At 39.6% G+C, this 19,600-nt stretch overlaps 1 protein-coding gene across 2 annotated transcripts in view; it reads right to left on the reverse strand.

Moving 5' to 3' along the window:
• Positions 1 to 19,600, reverse strand: part of si:ch211-212o1.2 (uncharacterized protein LOC492735 homolog) — a 138,081-nt gene that overhangs the window by 3,122 nt on the left and 115,359 nt on the right. For both annotated transcript variants that reach the window (XM_043706932.1, XM_043706931.1), the window contains one exon: positions 5,647 to 5,859. In XM_043706932.1, the coding sequence (XP_043562867.1) occupies positions 5,647 to 5,859 (213 nt within the window). The remainder of the gene's footprint in view (positions 1 to 5,646; positions 5,860 to 19,600) is intronic.

Genomic DNA, 19,600 nt, shown 5'->3' on the forward strand with positions numbered 1-19,600 from the left:
CCACTTCTCAGCCCATTGGCCCATCTGGTCCAGATCCTGTTGTAATCTGAGGTAACCCTCTTCGCTCTCCACTACACCTCCAATTTTGGTGTCATCTGCAAACTTACTAACTGTACCTCTTATGTTCGCATCCAAATCATTTATGTAAATGACAAAAAGTAGAGGGCCCAGCACCGATCCTTGTGGCACTCCACTGGTCATTGGCCTCCAGTCTGAAAAACAACCCTCCATCACCATCCTCTGTCTTCTACCTTTGAGCCAGTTCTGTATCCAAATGGCTTGTTCTCCCTAGAAATGGAGGGCTTGAGTTATAAAAGTAGGCTGGATAGGCTGCGACTGTTTTCAGTAGAGTGTAGGAAGGTTGAGGGTGACCTTTTGAGATTTATAAAATCATGAGGCACATACATAGGATGAATAGCAAGGGTCGTTTCCCTAGGATGGGCGATTTAAAAACTAGAGGGCATATTTTTAAGATAAGAGGAGAAGGTTTTAAAGAGGGCACAAGGGACAATTTTTTTTTGAAACAGAGGGTGGTTTGTTTGTGTGATGAACTGCCAGAGGAAGTGGTGGACGTAGGTTCAGTTATAATATTTAAAAGACATTTGGATACGTACACGATTAAGACAGATTTGAAGGGATATAGGCCAAATGGAGGTAAGTGTGATTAGTTTAGTTAGGAAACATGTTCGGCATGGGCTAGTTGGATCGAAGGGTCTGTTTCCATGCTATAGGAGACTACAACCAAGACATCAGAATATCAGGATTGAGCAAAACTGAACAGAAAGAGACACCATATGAACTAACAGGTTTAGAGACAACTCAGACTCAACTTTAACTTGACACAGATTCAGTGAACTACGAAAGCTCAACGAAATTTTATGTATTTATATATGCAAGTTTGAAGTCCTGCAATAATCACATGATCAGGAATTTGCGTAGTCAGAATCAACATCAAACACAAAGTAAATCATTGTGCACTGTGAATGGCATTAACGATCACATTTTGTTTTAATTCATTCTTGGGGTGTGGGTGTCACTGCCTGCACCAGCACTTATTGCCGATCCTTAATTGCACAGAGGACAACTGGAATCAACACCATTCCAGTAGGTCTGTAGAATTAGATGAGGTATGAGTTTGAAACAGATACAGATATAAGGAGTACATAGATGTTAATTAAAGAATAAACTTAAATGGAAGTTTGGACTGCAGGCAAAAAACTAGTCTTCTATTTATCTCAAAGCAGAAGTGGAACATATAGCACTCACTCATTGATTACACAACATGTAACGTTTGGAAGACATGGAATGTGACACTTTAGTGAAACAAAAGGCATCAGATGCCTTGGGCTGACAAAAATTAAGTGTCCGACAACAGCTTTTAGATTGGTTTTATTTAGTAGCTTGTCACAGAACTGAGAGGAGAGGCAGTATTTGGGCTCTCAGATTTCCAAAAGCATGCAAGTGAGCTGGCTCCCTCCATCTGCCTCAATAAGTAGAAAAGAAATAACACCAAAATGCCTCAATAACGAGAACAAGTTTGAAACTAAGCCAAGACCCAGGTCCAACTGACCAGGCACCAAATTGAGGATGTGAGGACGCCACAAACAATATAACATCATTGCAGAAACAAAAAAAACTGAGGAAGTCAACTCAGTTCCCTACTGGCTTGGATTCTTGATCCTCATACTTTGTTTCTTTTTGCTTATGTTGTGCATGAAAAATAAACCTGAAAAACCATTGTTTCATATGTTCTGTCCATCCTTTTTATTAATGAATGCGTATGAGTAGATTTAAAGGTATATAGTTTAAGCTTGCATACTCACAATTGATAATCCATTTTTGCCACATTAAAAAAACCTGGTGTAAGTTTTTTTATATTAGTTAGTGGACATAGGCAAATTAGCCATCACTGTAAATAAGATGGCCATGTTTTACATTTGCAAAAAACTCTGAGAATAGTGGGGTTTGTTTACCAGCACTGTCTTCACATCAGGGTTGTCAAATTGGTTTCTTAGTGAACTAAGATACTGTAGCCCTGAGTGTCGGACAGTATAAAATTTTATAACTTATTTTGAGGTCCTCACTTCAATTTAAAGTGCAATGTGACATCTTTCTCTGCACGGGTTGTATCCTGGAATTACAAGTTATTTTCTTCATCCTAATATTTTTGCATTAAGAATGCATTTATCGGTCTCAATTCCACTCTTACAATCTCAGTGAATTATTTTATCTGAACACATGCTGGTCAGTTGCACTATATTCACTCTCCATCATCTTTTAATGATGCATAATCTAGGGTCAAGTGGACTGTAGCAACCACATTTGCGATCTTAACTTTCTAGGTTAATGCTCGATTTCAATGCTAAATCACAGGACATGCCAAATGCTGGATAATACATTAAAAGGAATCAAAAATCTAAATTAGCTGGGGCGGGGGTTCATAACACTATAGCCTCCTCATAATAAAATTACACATTATCGGAAATTTTTTCCTACATTAAATTATCAGAACTCAAAATTACGTACTCATGTTTTTCCCACAAAACAAAAAGCTGATAAAATACTATGAATAACGATAGCTTATGTCATGGAAAGTTCAAGACCTACTGCAGTGTCATTCTAAGTATGGCTTTTCTATGTATTGAGATTTCCAAGTGTGGGAGTGAAAGAAAGAACAAGAATTGACTAGAACACATATCAGGTTTTAAGCAGGTAAAGGGCAGGGCGTCACATGTGGGAAAGATCTGATAATGTCAGGACATTAAAAAAATACAATTCCTTGTAATCAGTATGTGAGCGATGGCTTAAAAAAAGGTGGATCAATATTGCATCTTTCTGTGGTGTTACACTTTGATGTTCTAAAGTACTATTCTGCCACACAGCCTAATAGCTGAAGTCAATTGGAAGCATCATTCACATACTAAAAAGTACAGAAAAAAACCCCACAAATTTGACTAAATTATGGCCATTACAGAAAACAGGAAATAATATTGTCCAAACATAATTTGCCTCAATCTGGTCTCGGGGGAGAGAAATATGACATGTTAAGCAAGATTCAAAAATGGGTTTCACAGACAGAATGGATCGTAAAAAAGAATGATAAAACCATAAATTTCATTAAGTGTTGTCATTACAGTAAAAGCACATCATAATCATGATAGCAGTTCTGCTAAAGATTCAACGTCTGGTAGATAAGGTCTTAAGCAGAGAAACCAAAAGCCCAACAGCCTTATCAATTAAACTTCAAATGCTAAAAATACCTTCCTTATCAATGACTATAATTTTCAGCAGCAACATAAACATCCTTCCATTCATTCTATTCAAAGCAGACACATATTATCTGCTTTCCTCAGAGTCTGAGTTATTTGGAAAACTGTGGGTAATTTTATGGATGACAAAAATTGAAAATATTGTCATTTAATTAGAAACAACTTAAAATAAAGGAAGATAAGTTTGTCAAAACAGTGGAATTAAGAAGTGTTGATTCTCAATGATCCTGATAATGGCTCAGCATTGGTATACCTAAAATCATAAATAAATGAGTGCAAGCTGTACTTTAATTTGGTCTCTAATAATTACCAATCCTTGAAATATTGAAATCCAGTTATAAGGTGCATCTCAACATAGCGTAACTGAATAAAAGAAAAATGTTAAATATGGCTTTTTTTCAGCAAATAGTCATTCTACAATGCTGTAACTAAGAAACAGTGCTTCAAGACTACCTCAAAACCCTGATTGATCCCTGTGCAGCCAATTTTTCTTATTTTTTTTGCTGGTTCTGTTTTATTCAGGTCTATTTGTTACTACTGACAGAGGGTTATTAATAATTCGATGTGGAGAGTGTTGCTTACTGAGAACTGAGAGCACGTCATTCCTCAGAGAGAATAGGACTGTTAGGCCACATTCTCCCTGGAAACAGATACTCTCCCCTGTGGTTTTTTTGTAAATACACTCATCGCTGGTGTCCTACAAAACAACTCATCATTTTTTCCAGTGGTGTTCGTGAGCCCAGGTTCTGCAGCAAGGAGGATGTTTGAGCGCCTCGTGCTGTAAAACAAGGGTCTGGCTTCCTCGTGCCACCCTGAAAAACAGCACAACCTAAAACTAGAATTCGCAATTGGCTAGGCTCAGTCCTGAAAGGGATGATTGGCTATGTTCCATTTGATTCTCTTGATTGGATGGGCAAATTTTACTGTGCAGAACTAATACACAGAACTTTACCTTTGAGGGAGGTTAAGTGTACCATAACCGGCTTTATCCTTCAAATCTGATGACTCCCCAAAGTCTGTTCACTATCTTCAAATCAGGACTGTGATGGAATACTCCACACTTGCCTAGATGGCAACACTCAAGAAGCTTAACACCATCCAGGACAAAGCAGCCCACTTTATTGGCCACATATCCACAAGCATTCACCCCCTCCACCACCGACGCTCAGTCACAGCAGTGTGTGCTATCCACAAAATGCACTGCAGAAATTCACCAAAGATCCTCAGACAGCACCTTCCAAACTCATGACCACTTCCATTCAGAAGGGCAGCAGATACATGGGAACACCACCACCTTCAAGTTCTCCTCTAAGTCACTCACCATCCTGAATTGGAAATATATTGCTGTTGCCTCAGCATCGCTGGGGCAAAATCGAGGAATTTTCTCCTTAAGGATATTGTGGGTTAATTTACTGCACAGGGACTGTAGCGATTCAAGGAGACAGCTCATCACCACTTTCTCAAGGGCAACCAGGTACAGGCAATAAATGCTGGTCAGCTAGCAATGCCCACGTTCCACAAGTGAATAAATAAACTATAACTATTGACGAGATCAGGGTCTGGGGATAACCCAGGTTGTTACACTACAGTACTCATGTGAGCCATATCTCAACCTAAAACAGATGAAATTCAGCAAATATTCCACCTAGCTTGGATAATGAAGGATTACTTCACATACAAAGATGACAAGTGATCAATCCCATTCTGGACCATTTTACCTCAAGTGAGAGCTAATCCAGAAATACTGTTTTTCATTTTTAGGACAAAAACAGCCCCTTTTCTTTTATGTGATTGTAAGCCTCGGGTTGGTAACTGTTTTTGGACCTGAATTTCCATCAACAAATGACAAAGGCACCGCCGGCACCTAAATTCTCTCACTAATATCTCACAGCCAGATATGAATGCAAAAGAAAAGTAGGCAGCGATTCATATTTCTCCAGATAGGGCTGATTTCCCTTTTACAATCATTGCTAGCAGGAATAAAGAGCCATGGGTGAATTTTCTAATTTGTCCTATAGGTCTCATATCAACATCAGTGTTTAGCAAGTCGAGTGTTTACACTCGCGAGACAGTTTGACTTTTGGGCAAGATAACATTTATAGATTAAATGCTGTACTGTTGAAGTGTTCATTTCATTTACTGTTCAGTAATTTGCTAATTTCCTTGATATTTTACCTAAACAGATTTTAGTTCAAGGATTAAGGTTTAAGTAGTTTGTCGACAGCACAATTTGTGAAATAAAAATTGAAAGAACGATGGATGCTGTAACTCAGAAACAAAAACATGAAATGCTGAAAAAGCTCAGCAGGTCTGGCAGCATTCTCTTGTTACCTTTGGTTTTGAATTTTCCAAGTAGCATTTACAACTCTGAGCCTACCTGTGGTAATGCAGAAGTAAGTTTCGTGAGGGGCAACATGATGGATTCGGTGATGCTTTCTGGGCAGAATGATGTGCAGGTCCTGCAAGATGGTGACCCAGTTAGGCAGACCAAAGTACGTGTGGGACCATTTGTGAATCTGATTGGTCATTGTCACAAATATGCCTAAACAGAAGACATAGCAGTCCCAAGCATAAGCTTCATAGATAGCTTCTGTAAAAGAAAACAAAAAATAAATGCTTCATATCAAGCTCCATCTCACAACACTCAAATCTTTGTCAACATTGTTTAAACAAATTTCCTTTTTGTTAATAATTGGAAAAATATTCAACCTTTCTCCTGGTGTTAGCTCTCATGACATATGCATGAACTTCAAATCTAGCTTCTCCATTTTATGATAGTTAATGGAATTATTTTCTGGAGTAAAATGAGGCAGAATCACATGGTCGGTAAAAACTTGTTTTAAAAGAAGCTAACAATATCTCAAGTAGCACTTTTAATTTCTACAAGACTTCCCACTAAGATAATGAAATACAAGAAGGGAATTTCCAATGTTGGAAATTGTTCAGTTAGAATGTTTCAATGAAATAAAACTCCTGACAAGTACAACCAACATGGGCTGGTTCCCACATCTGACCATGATAGAAATGTCCATCAGTAATTCCTTTCATTTCCTAAGCATGATTTTCCCTGCTATACTTAGGCGGTTTCCACCTCAAATATCTACAACAGCCTTTGCCTCCTTCATCACAATCTCAAACAAGTCAAAATAGAAAATACAGATACACATTACCTTTTTAAACTTGCAATTGTTTAAAAGGAAAGAACTCCTAGATTATCCATATTATTCAGATTTCTTAGAAAATGTTGCATTACTATCTTGGTGTCCAGGTCAAAAATTCAAAATGTCACACTCTTTGTTCTGTCAGTGATGTTGAATCCATTATTCAAAATATATTCTTCTCAGAAAGGAAGGATTCTTGGTGCAAAAATCAGAATTATAGATTTGAATCATTCATTTATGAGTGTTCAAGGAATTAACATTCAGTCTATTTCATGTTTAATCTAAACTGAAAAATGCATGGCTGCACAATGATGTGTGTTACTATTACCTGAAGTGATGAATTCCTTTCTCAGCAACAGCACTTCCCCTGTCAGGAGAGTCTGCATGGAGAGAAGAAAGAGGTTGCTGACCTGCGCAGCGTTTTGGGATGAAAGCAGTTTGGTTTCACAGGCCTACTTCATCAACTCTTTATATGGTTAACCTACTGAGTACCATATGTCCTTTGCAGTCTTCAAAATTCCCAAATGTTTTGTGGCCAGGCAACATATGAGAGTGAGAGTTGCTGCAATTTTCTAACATTTTATATAAAACATCTGAGCGATAAAAATCTGTAGAAATATGCAATTTTTCAGAAACCAACCAAAGTAACACTTTCAAATATGGATGGAAAGGTGTCAAATCCTCATGTGGTATTTAATGCATTAAAATACTAACAAACATGGTTCTTGCTCTGACTGCATACAAATTGAATACTTTAGGATACCTTTTCCTCATTAAAATTTTAACCGTCTGTTAAAACAAAGTGATGTCACAATATTTATTGTGAGTGTGTGTAACAGGTTTAACAGCCTTGAAACATTTAAGTGAATGTGAGGAGATAACTATCCGAAAATATTCTTGCTGACCAACAGATCCACCACAGACTCAGTATGACTGCAAAGTGGGGACATCGCACCAATGCTCCTCTTCACTTTCCTTGCCCCACTCCACACCCATCTCCATGACATTTCCCACTGAAGTGGAGCCACAGGAAAAATGGGAAACTGTTCAACCTTTAATGCCTCCAGGCCAAAGTACAAACCATCATTGATGCATTCACCCAAAGAACGGGCCTCAGAATAAACATCCGGAAAACAAAGGCTCTCTCCCAGCCCACTCCAGCCACACAATACTACCCCCAAACCCCCATCACAATCTATGGCTAGCCCCTGGGCAGTGTGGACCATTTCCCATACCCCAGGAGCCTCCTTTCAGTGGGAGCAGCCATTGACAATGAAATCCAACACCGACTCCAAGACATCAGGGCAGTCTTTAAGTGCTTGGAGGAACAGAGTGCTTGAATTCCAAGACCTCAAGCCCAAGCTCATGGTCTCCACTCTTGTATATGCATCAAAAATGGAGCTTGCACAGAACACACCTCAAATACTTGGAGGGTTATCACCAGCAGTCCCTTTGCAAAAGTCTGCAAATCCACTGAAAGGATAAGCGTACCACAATCAACGTCCTCTCCCAGGCCAATGTCTCCACTATCAAGCACCAGTCATGTACAAGTAGCTCCGATGGGCAGACCACTTTGTCCATTGTGAATGACACAAGACTCCCTCAAAAAGTATTCTACTCCATGAGTCCCGCAATGGTGCGTGATCACCAAGTGGGCAGAGGAAACACTACAAAAACAGCCCGAAAGCCTCCCTAAACAAATGCAACATCCCCAGCAACACATGGGAATCGCCTGGAGAAGAAACATATGTGAAGGTGCCAAGTGCTTCCAGCGATAGAGTTGAGCACGAGGAGGCCAAGCACAATCAGCCGAAAGAGTAGCAGAATCCTGACTGACCTACCCACCTACTGAAACACTACCTACATAGAGACTGCAGCTCCAGTACTGACCGACTCAACCACCACAAAACCTATCAGTCCAGAATGGAAACAAGTCCTGCTAAAGAAGAAATTTTATTCAGCAGATTGGATTGATGGTAGCTTCAGTAGCCCTATTACATACTTAGGTAATAAAGTTCATGATGTGGAGCGTGAGGTGAGAAGTGATAAAGGGGAGCACAAGATTATTACAATTTGAGGACTATGGGACACTTCTATAAAATGCTACATTGTTGCAAAATTGTTGGTTATTTATAATACTATTTACTGCCATAGCTACACTTCTCAAATGTTACTTTAGATCACAAAGTACTCAACATTTGCAGAAACTGTCCATTTAACCGGGTCTAGCAGAAATCACACATACAGTAGCTGCAGAGAACATCAAGTATTGAAGAGTGAGCCACTCAAGGTAATAAGCAAGCTTGTGTGCAATTTTCAATTGTGCTTTGTTGAATATGAAAACAGCAATAAGCTAGGAAAATCTAAAAGGTTTACAATAATTATGGTAAGTTTCTAAAAGAATTAGAATATATTAAGAGTTTAGATTTTATCATATACTCTCAGTTTTCATAATTCAGTTATCTCCTCCCAGCATCATCTGGAACAAGCATTTCACCAACGGCCTTGGTCAACGAGTGGAATATTGACGTCTGGTGGCTTTGAAATACTAAATTATCAATTTATAATGTCCACCTGACAGATGTAGAAGTGTGAGAGATGATCTTACTGAAGCATTAAAGATCCTGAGAGGATTTGACGGGATGACTGCAGAGACGATGCTTCTCTTTGTGAGAGAGGCTAGAACTAGGGGAAATGACTTAAAAATTAACCGAGGAGATGACCAGGGCTTTTTTTCCCCTCAGAGGTTCATAAGTCTTTGGAGATCGCTTCCCCAGAGAGTAGTGGAAGTACAGCTACTGAATATTTGTAGAGTAGTGGATTTTTAATTAAAAAGAGAGTCAAATGTTATTGGGTAGAGGGAAGAGTGTGAACTTGAGACCCCAGTCACATCAGCCATGATCTTACTGAATAGTGGAGCAAGACAGCCAAGCCAGACAGCTCACTCCTGCTCTTAATTCATAGGTAAGTGTCAAATCTAAATCATTAAAAAAGACAACCTTTAAAAGCAGAATTATTTCTGTTTTAAGTCTTCTCAGCAACATCTCCCCTTCAAAAACCTCACAAAGCACCTTTTTCGGTAAATAAATAGTTGGTATATATACTTGATTAAGTAAAAAGAAATACTTTACAAAGATGAATGATTATTGACAGTAAAAATGACAATCAATTACATTTAGTGCAAGTCAGAAATTTGTTTTTTTTAAGCTTAACTGACAAAAAAAATGCATGAAATTGCCACTAGATGGTGCCATAAAAGAACAATTTGAACACTGTTGCAGCTTGCTTGTGAGAAAGTCGGCCATGTATATAAATAACTAACTAAATAAATAAAGTGACATCTATTTATTAATCTTTTAACGATGGAATTCAAAAGAACAAGAAGCCAAACCTTCAGTCTTTGCCTCCGTAGGGATATTACTTATTGAGGCACATTTGTACAGATCAAACAAAAGAGAGATACCATCTATTTTAAATATTTAAGGTAACAAGAAACACTGTTGATTTTGAGATATTTCTAGTTTTAACGTAATACTGCTTTTACAATCAATCAGCTTTACATACCTTCAGATGCTTGCAATACCTCTTATAACATTCTATTAATGAGACCAGGCTGGAATCCCAGGTAATATTGCGACACATTCCGTGGAATCTGAGATAACTTCAAATTCCAAAACTGCCTGCAGTTTATGGCCCTTGTATTTTTTTTTGGCAAGGTCTAATGGGATAAAAGTGACCAAATGATCACTTTGAATAACACAGGAATGTAAAGTTAGATTCTCCACTTCCTGCAAAATATTCAGGAGATGAAAGGTAGCTCAGCAACAACAGGTTTAATTTAACAGGCATTGATGAAGGTACATAGAATGTATCTACAAAACCAAAGGGAGGGTAAAAGAACTTTCTCATTCCAAAATTGAGTTTACTGGTAAATTTCTACTGGATAAAGACATCTGTGTTTGGATACCATTCCTCATCTTCCATCATTCCAACTTCCAGCATTCATCTATTTCCATGTGTGCTCTTTAATTAAGTGTGAGAATTTCTCTCCGCTGCTAGTTTTAATAGGTGACATTTTGTCCATATCTGCAATTATCCCACCTAGGAATCAAGCCAACACATTGTAGATATCATTTGAATACCTTGCTCACGGCTGAAGTTCACCTCTTGGTCACGATGGTTTGAACAAGTGTTGAATGCGAGGTAAGCAGCTGCTCCAGATTTCCCAGAAAAAAAGCTAAGTTAATATCCCCTCACATTAATCAGAAGGGACAAACAAATCACAGGCTTTTCCTGATACAATGCCCAGATTGACTCAGTGGGTATCACTAGCCAGCACCTAGTGTGGTACTAACAGTAAATCTGAATGCTGCGACGTAATTATCAATCATTGCCTATATCAGCATAATGCATGGGTCAGTATTTTAAATGCTGCATATTTTTACATTAGAGAAAGGTGCTGAATTGGACCCTTTGCTCATTTAGGATGTAACCTTAAAATTATTATGCATCTTAAATATCTGTTAAATATCTTTATAAACCTGCATCTCCTTATTGTTTCATTAGTGCAATATTCTATTGCCACATTTACTTCATTTAATGTAGTATCTCCCACTCTTTAGATACTTCCATGTCACGTTAGTCACTGGCCAACAGATTTCACCAACAGCCTGATTCAATATCTTCAGTAAAGCAATTGCAAAGTGTCCCAGAGCAGCCCAAGGCAAATCCCCCTCCCTGAACATCACCTCACCCTCATGATAAATTCAGCTTATATAAAATTTCAACACATTACTAACAACATGCGCTTATCTAACATTTTAACTTGGTAATATGAATTAGAAAAAATTAATTAGAATGACACCAAGCTAAAAAAAGAGCGACCAAAGGTCTGATCAAAAGGTAAGTTTTAAGGAGTGTGATCAAGGGAAGGAGGTAAAGAGACAGGAAAGTTTTGGAAGGGAATATCAGAGCTTAGAACTTAAGTGGCTAAATACACGGCTGCAAATTGCTGGCCACAACAACAATGCAAATGTACATGAGTCGACATTTGAAACATAGTTATAGGGCTGGAGATGTTTATAGGAAACACCAAGGTCATGGAGGCATCTGAGCTAAGAACTTCAAAATTGTTATTGGATTGGGAGCCATTCAGATCAGCATACAAAAAGGTGGCAGATAAATGGGTTTTGCTACAATTTAAGATATGCAGAGCTTAATTCTGGGTGTTTTTGGAGGGTGAACCGATAGGAGGCTCGCCAGGAAGGTTGAGTCAGCCGGTAATTAAAATATGAAATAGGGTTTTAGTAGCAGATAGCTTGGGCACAAGTGAAAACTAATAACACACATATCAGTCAGCATTTATTGTGGGAGAGTTGATTTGGCATCAAGAACTGGTCTTGAGATCAATAAGTCTTTGAGATTACTGACAGCCTAGTTCAGCCTGAGAACCGGCCAGGAAAGAATGATATCAGTAGCTAAGGATTGCAATTTGTGGCTTGGTTAGATGATGATAATAGCTTTGGTCTCTCCAACATTTAACTGTATGACATTCTGGTTCATAATAGGTCTGATGTCAGATAAGTAGTCTTATGGTATAAAGATAAGGAAGGGATTAAGAGAGGTGGTGAGATCAAGCCAGGGCCTGGGACAATGAGGTACATTAGAGCTCAATAATTGAATCCCAGGGCTGTAGGAAGTCTGCTGTGCTTTAGTTGGAGACAAAACTATAGGGACAAGGTACAGGCCAGGAACAGCACCAGTGTATCATTTCAGACCCTGGATACAACTGCGAGTTGTCAGTCATAGAGATGTACAGCATGGAAACAGACTCTTCAGTCCAACTCGTCTATGCTGACCAACCCAATCTCGTCCCACCTGCCAGCACCCGGCCCATATCCCTCCAAACCCTTCCTATTCATATACCCATCCAGATGCCTTTTAAATGTTGCAATTGTACTAGCCTCCACCACTTCCTCTGGCAGCTCATTCCATACATGTACCACCCTCTGCATGAAAAGGTCTCTTTTATCTTTCCCCTCTCACCCTAAACCTATTATTGCACGCAATATTCCAACAGTGGCCTAACCAATGTCCTGTACAACCACAACATGACCTCCCAATTACTGTACTCAATGTTCTGACCAACAAAGGAAAGCATACCAAATGCCTTCTTCACTCTCCTATCTACCTGCGACTCCACTTTCAAGAGCTATGAACCTGCACTCCAAGTTCTCTTTGTTCAGCAACACTCCCGATAATCTTACCATTAAGTGTATAGGTCCTGCTAGGATTTGCTTTCTCAAAATGCAGCACCTCACATTTATCAAATTAAACACTATCTGCCACTTCTCAGCCCATTGGCCTATCTGATCAAGATCTGTTGTAATCTGAGGTAACCTTCTTTGCTGTCCACTACATCTCCAATTTTGGAGTCATCAGCAAACTTACTAACTGTACCTCTTATGCTCACATCCAAATCATTTATGTAGATAATGAAAAGTAGTGGACCCAGCACCGATCCTTGCAGCACTCCAGTATTTATATTTGGAACCTGGACTATATGATTTTTATGCTGTTGCTAAGAGATAGAACGTCTTGAAAGTTAGGGTGGATTAAGGATAGATGCTGACGTTATGGTGTGGAGGCAAGATGGAAAGCCACTGGAGGAGATTCTCTGGTGATGTCCATGTGGGTAAGAATGCCATCAGGCAAAGGTAGTTTCAATCAGCTCAGCTAAAGAAAGGGACATTTGATAAGGTTGGTGTTGTCAACCACAGCTTGCTGAAGGCTGCAAAAAGATCACATTGGCTATAACCATTGTAATGGAAAAAGTTTTCACCATGATTTTTTAGCAAGGTGCTGCATTAGAGGCAGGCAACTGGGGGCATAAATATCCCCCAAGCAAGGGGCACATTACTATTCCAGCACAAAATGCTGACCTGCATTGTGGCAGCACAGAGAAGTTAGATTACCCCAGTAACAAACAATTCAACAGGGTATTTCGGTATTTTTCACTTCCCTCCGGCAAAACTCAGTCTTGTAATAAATCCTATCTAGCAGCTCACCTGAGGAGAATGAAGATTCACCCTCCAAGGCAAACACATTTGAGTGACAGGCATCCCTCGGAATCAGACTTGCATCATTGTAGTCTGCAGCTGAGCATTAAACCACTGGAGCTATCATTGTGTTTTTGAGTTACTGCATGTCCTAATGAGCACCAAAGGATGCCAGATCCTAGTCAGGAAAGACTGCAGAAGCTTCTTCTTCATCTCTTCATTCTCTTCCTGGCTGCCAGCTTGTGCTTCATCCTATGCTATGTCCCACTGACACTTTGTGTTTCATCTGACTGTGTTAACCCTATCTAAATCCACCAATCCATATCAAGTATGTCTGGACTGATCAGCTATTTCATCTGAGTAGCAGATAATTTTTGACACATATTCACATCAGATAACGAACCTATGTTACTTTTTCACACATCCTAGTTAACAGTCCAGAGTTACATCTTTCTCATAGACATTTTCTCTCAGCATTTGCTTGTTCACAACCTCAACACATAGAAAATCAGGGGATGATCAGATCCTGGTAGGCTCGGATGTTTACAGTTATTTTTGAGCATTTACACTGTTCTACTTCTCCAAACTTGCTGTGTTAATTACATTCTTGACCTTTCTCACAATACACTCTACTGTCAGGGTTTGGTCATCAACTGTGATCGTGCGAGACTGCAGCAGACTGCAAATTAAATACCTCCCACAACTCATTACAGGGGGAGCGAAAAGGCAGAAAGCTGAAAAATGTGCCTGTTATACATACATTTGTTCCACACTGTGCTGAAACACACTATTCTCAAATGTACAATTTAGAAGTAAAATAGAATCAATTTGTAAAGACATTGCTCAGAATTGAAAGAATACATATGCAAGCACAAATGGCCTTTGTTAGTTTTAGTCGTTTGAAATAAACTTTAAAGAAAACTGAATATACAATAAATCTGTACCTTCTCCATATGACTGTGTACTTGAGTTCTAATTAATTTGATTCAAACACCTTTAAATAGAGTTGAGGTATTGATCAGCTTTGAATTAATGCTATGGAGGAACAGCTGGAATGGCTGAATAGTCCATCCCTATGTGTCCATTTAGGATTGCAGTTATCTGTCAGTTCATTTGTAAGCTAGTTTGTTACTTCTTTATAATGTTAACAGATTGTTGCGTGCGACGGAATAAATGAACAGCAGATCAGTACTATAGGTGTGAACAGATGATCAGAGAGTTAAGGTGGGAGCTTGACACAGCCTGAGAGATTAATATTCAGATGCAAGTATATGTTTTTATTCACTTTTGCCTACCTATCTTCAAAGTATTCAGGTATTTTAAAAATGGAGTGAAACATGATGGTTCCTATAATTTATCCATTAGCTGCTGATTTGGGCATTTTTAATTCAAAAGTTGTATCTTTCATCAACATTGGTCCAGAATTTGCAGCTACAATGATGAGGTAAGTGTCAGTGTTCACCTTTATTACTACCACTATCAGAAACTGATAAATGTGGCGGCACAGCGACTCAGTGGTTAGCAGGGTCCTGGCTTCGATTCCAGCCTCAGAGTCCAGCCTCAGGTGACTGTGCGGATTTTGCACGTTCTCCCCATATCTGCATGGGTTTCATCCAAGTGCTCCATATTCCTTGCACAATCCAAAGATGTTCGGTGGATTAGCCATGATAAATATAGCGTTATGGGGTTACAGGGATAGGATGGGGGCCTGGGTCTGGGTAGAATGTTCTTCGGAGGGTTGGTGCAGACTCAATGCTGAAGTGCCTCTTTCTACACTATAGGTATTCTATGATAGCAACCTCTGAAGTTGGGTTTTCAGAATCCTCTACTGATGGCCTGGGAGGTACAGGAGAGAAAGCAGGATAAGAGGCTGTTAAAAAAGTAAGGACCACATTGTAGACACCCAAACTATCATCTTTCAGAGTTCCCAAGGGACAGGAGGCATCCCTCTGGATTGAAAAATTGCACACGATCACTCTGCTTTTGAAGAAATGTGAAAGAGGAAAACAGATCAGGTATCCCAACATCTGTAGTGGGGAAACTGAATTCTACAATCAAGGATAGGTAACTGAACACCCCAAAACTTTTCAGTTAATCTGGGAGAGCCAGCATGGATTCATTAGAGGTAGGTCATACCTGACAAACCTCAATGAATCTTTTGAACAGGTGACTAAGGTAGTGGCAGGGAATGTCTACGGGTATTGTTTATATGGACTTCCAGAATTCACTTCCCACTTAACAGACTGTTAATAATGTTCGAAGCCCTTGGAATTGAGGGAAAATTACTGACATTGTCGGGAAACTGGTTGAGTAGGGGTAATGGGTAGGTACTCAAATTGGCAGGATGTGACCAGTTGTGTCCCACAAGAATCAGTGTTCCGGCCTCAATCATTGACATTATTGATTAACAACTTGGATAATGGCAGAGAAATGTATATATCCAAATGTGCCAATGACTCAAAGTTAGGCAGCATTTTAGACAGTTAGATGATCACATAAAATTACAAAGGGATATTGACAGTCTAGGTGAGTGGGCAAAACTGTAGCAAAAAGAGTTCAATGTAAGCAAGTATGAAGCTATCCATTCTGGACCAAAAAGGATGGATATGGGGACTTTAAGAGACCTGAAGATTCAGATGCAGAGGTCTTTAAAATGCCATTAACAGATGCTGAAAATATGCAAGATGGCTAATAGAGTGCTGGGATTTATATAGAGTCATAGAATCCCATCAGTGTGAAAGCACGCCATTTGGCCCATTAAATCCACACCAACCTTCCAAATAGCAGCCCACCTACATCCATCCCCATATCCTATTCCTGTAACCCTAGATCTTCCATGGCTAATCTGCCTAGCCTGCACATCCCTGGACACCATGAGCAATTTAGCATATGGCCAATCCACCTAACTGTGGGAAGAAACCGGAGCACCCAGAGGAAACCCATGCAGACACGGGGAGAATGTGCAAACTTCACAAAGAATGTGGAATTGATCCTGGGTCCATGGCGCTGAAAGGCAGCTGTGCCAATCACTGAGCCACTGTGCTGCTCAATCTGGAGGATTCAGAAGCTACTGTGGTTCCTTTGTTCAAGGAGGACAGTAGGACTTGGACAGGTAATTATAACTGCTGTTCTGGCAGCAACCTTTACAGTCTGTTCCTCTCAGTACTGCCTGTAGAATAGTAAGCATGGTATTGCTCAAATACTGAATGCAAACACAGAGAACAGCACAAGTAGTTTTCATCAAGAATATTGAGAGCTTTGAATTTTGTACAAGCAGATCGATAATGCTGATAGTGACTAAGAATGCATCATTTTATCCCAAATTACAAAAAAATTAAACAGAGCTGTGTCCAATTATCAAATCACATTTTTATTACAGAATATTGTAGATCTCTAACTCAAAGTCTATGACCAATTGATCATTCCAATGAAAATAATTCAAAAGATAGTTTAACTATGCAGTTAATAATGATATTGGCATACAAGTCAACCTGTGGAACCTCAAAATGTCCCTCCAAATAGGAAGCTGACTTAAATACTGCACTTAGAAGTGAAATACTGGCATAATATGAGATTACCATTTTGAATGTCATTTGCTTCTGATGCAATGACTGGGCATATCTTAAACTCCAGTACACCTTCACAAAACATTCCCTGCTTGAACTCTTTGCCCAGCTAAAAGATACCTGTAAGTAAAACATGCATTTGCAAAGAGAAAAACTGAGAATGACTCCAAATATAAGTACAGGCTGTCACAGCTGGAAAGCGGATCAGCTGACATACCTAAAATAGGCAAAAAATTATATTTAAGTTGGGGAAATGGGGACATCTTACATACAGTTAATATCCCACCTTTTCAAAAAATAAGTTAAAGGAAACTGGTAAGAAAGGTATTTCATGAGGGTGGCTGGTGAGTCTTGAACATTATTTGTGGTAGTAGTGGTGGTATCATTATGTTGAGGTGGTGATCCTATAATTTTCAGACGTGAGTCAAGAGGTGTGTTGCAAAAGCATGAAGGCATTATAATCTTGAACATTATTCTTTTAAACGATAGACGCAAAAGCTTTTAAGTTAGTGGGTAGTATGCCATGTGACCTTGTGCCATATTCCATTCCTGGAAGTCCTAAACTGAAGTAAACTTGAGATTGTGGAGAAGATTTGTAGCTCAGGTTGTTGGTTTGCTCACTGAGCTGATGTGTCTGTTCTCAGACGTTTCGACACCATGCTAGGTAACATCATCAGTGAGACTCCAGTGAAGCGTTGGTGTTCTGTCCCACTTATTATTTGTGTGTATTGGTTTGTTGTGGTGGGTGATATCTATTCCACTTCTATTTCTGAGAGGTTGGTAAATGAGGTCCAAATCAATATGTTTATGAATGGAGTTCTGGTTTGAATGCCAGGACTCTAGGAATTCCTGTGTGTGTCTTTGCTTGGCTTGTCCCAGGATGGATGCGTTGTCCCAGACGATGTTTACATCAATAAACATCACCCTAAACAAAGAAACACTGGCCTCGCTGCTAGACAAACCAGGGATACAAACACCTGACAGCACCAACTCATTGAGCAAGGAAAGCATCCCTCAAACTACTGCACCTGTGCCTCACAACCCACTTTCACCTTCAATGACAAGGTATACAAACAAGCCAATGGGATGCCTATGGGATCACCGATATCAGGACTCTTAGCAAAAGCAATTAGGCATAGGTTAGAACAAACAGCTCAGCCCACTATCCAGCATAACTTTGGGTCTGCTATGTGGATGATAGCTTTATCACGAAACGTGACAAAACTGGAAGAAATCCACAAACACATAAACAACATCCTCACCATATAAAACTCACCAAAGAGGAAGAGAACAATAAACGACTTACCTTCTTGGATGTCATGGGAGAACGAAAAGCCAATTGAGAGGTGAAGACCAGCGTCTACACAAAAGCCACACACACACACTGACCAGCAACCATCCCAATACCTACAAACGGAACTGTATCAGGACACTAGTTAAACGAGCCAGAAGACACTGCAGTACCCTGGAACTACAAGAAGCCGAGGTAAAACACCTATACAATGTAGTCGGGAACAGCGGGTACCTGATAAGCACAGTCCACCAATTTCTGCACAACGGACCTAAACAGGAAGACACAACACACACAGAGACTCTTGACATCCTGCCATACATCAAAGACATTTCAGAGATGACCACCAGTTTACCCTGCCCCTTGACATCATCATAGCTCACAAACCCACTACCACACTAAAACAACTACTGATGAATTTAAAGGAACCCATACCCACAGCCAGCAGAACAAACGTCACATACAAAATACCTTGCAAAGTCTGCAACAAACATTACATTGGATAGACGGGCAGGAAGCTAGCCACCAGGATACATTAGCACCAACTACCACCAAAAGACATGACCAACTATCACTAGTATCCTTACACACAAACGAAGACAATGCATCCATCCTGATACAGGCCAAACAAAGACACGTGCGGGAATTCCTAGAGATCTGGCATTCAAACTGGAACTCCATGAACAAACATATAGACTTGGACCCCTTTTACCAACCTCTCAGAAACAGAACTGGAAATGATATCACCCACCACAACAAACCAAGACACATAAATAGCAAGTGGGACAGAACACCAATTCTTCACCGGAGGCTCACTGATAATGTTACCTAGCATGGTGACAAAACCTCTGAAAACAAACCCACCAGCTCAGCGAGCAAACTGACAACCTGACTCAAGCGAATACCTAATTACAGTATATACTTGTGTAACAGTCAAATTTGTATAAAAGTCCACCTCAGAATGTTGGCCCAAAAATCACTCTCTTTTCACAGGTTGACACCCGACAATTAACAGAACAATCCACTCTTCCTAATTATCACCCACTTGCCGTTGATGTCAAACCTGCCCTGGTGTAAACCCACTTAATGGAATTACACAATATCCAACACCGAAATGATTTTCAGCTCGTTTTAACTGTGAATGTCAATGTGTTGTCATCTCACTGTTGCACACTGATTCCCGAAAATCCCATTATCTAATATGACAACTACATACAGTAACTAAGGTCAACCAAAGTTACTTGTGAAATTCACA

Source organism: Chiloscyllium plagiosum, chromosome 17 (genome assembly GCF_004010195.1).
Source record: "Chiloscyllium plagiosum isolate BGI_BamShark_2017 chromosome 17, ASM401019v2, whole genome shotgun sequence".
Lineage (NCBI taxonomy): Eukaryota > Metazoa > Chordata > Chondrichthyes > Orectolobiformes > Hemiscylliidae > Chiloscyllium > Chiloscyllium plagiosum.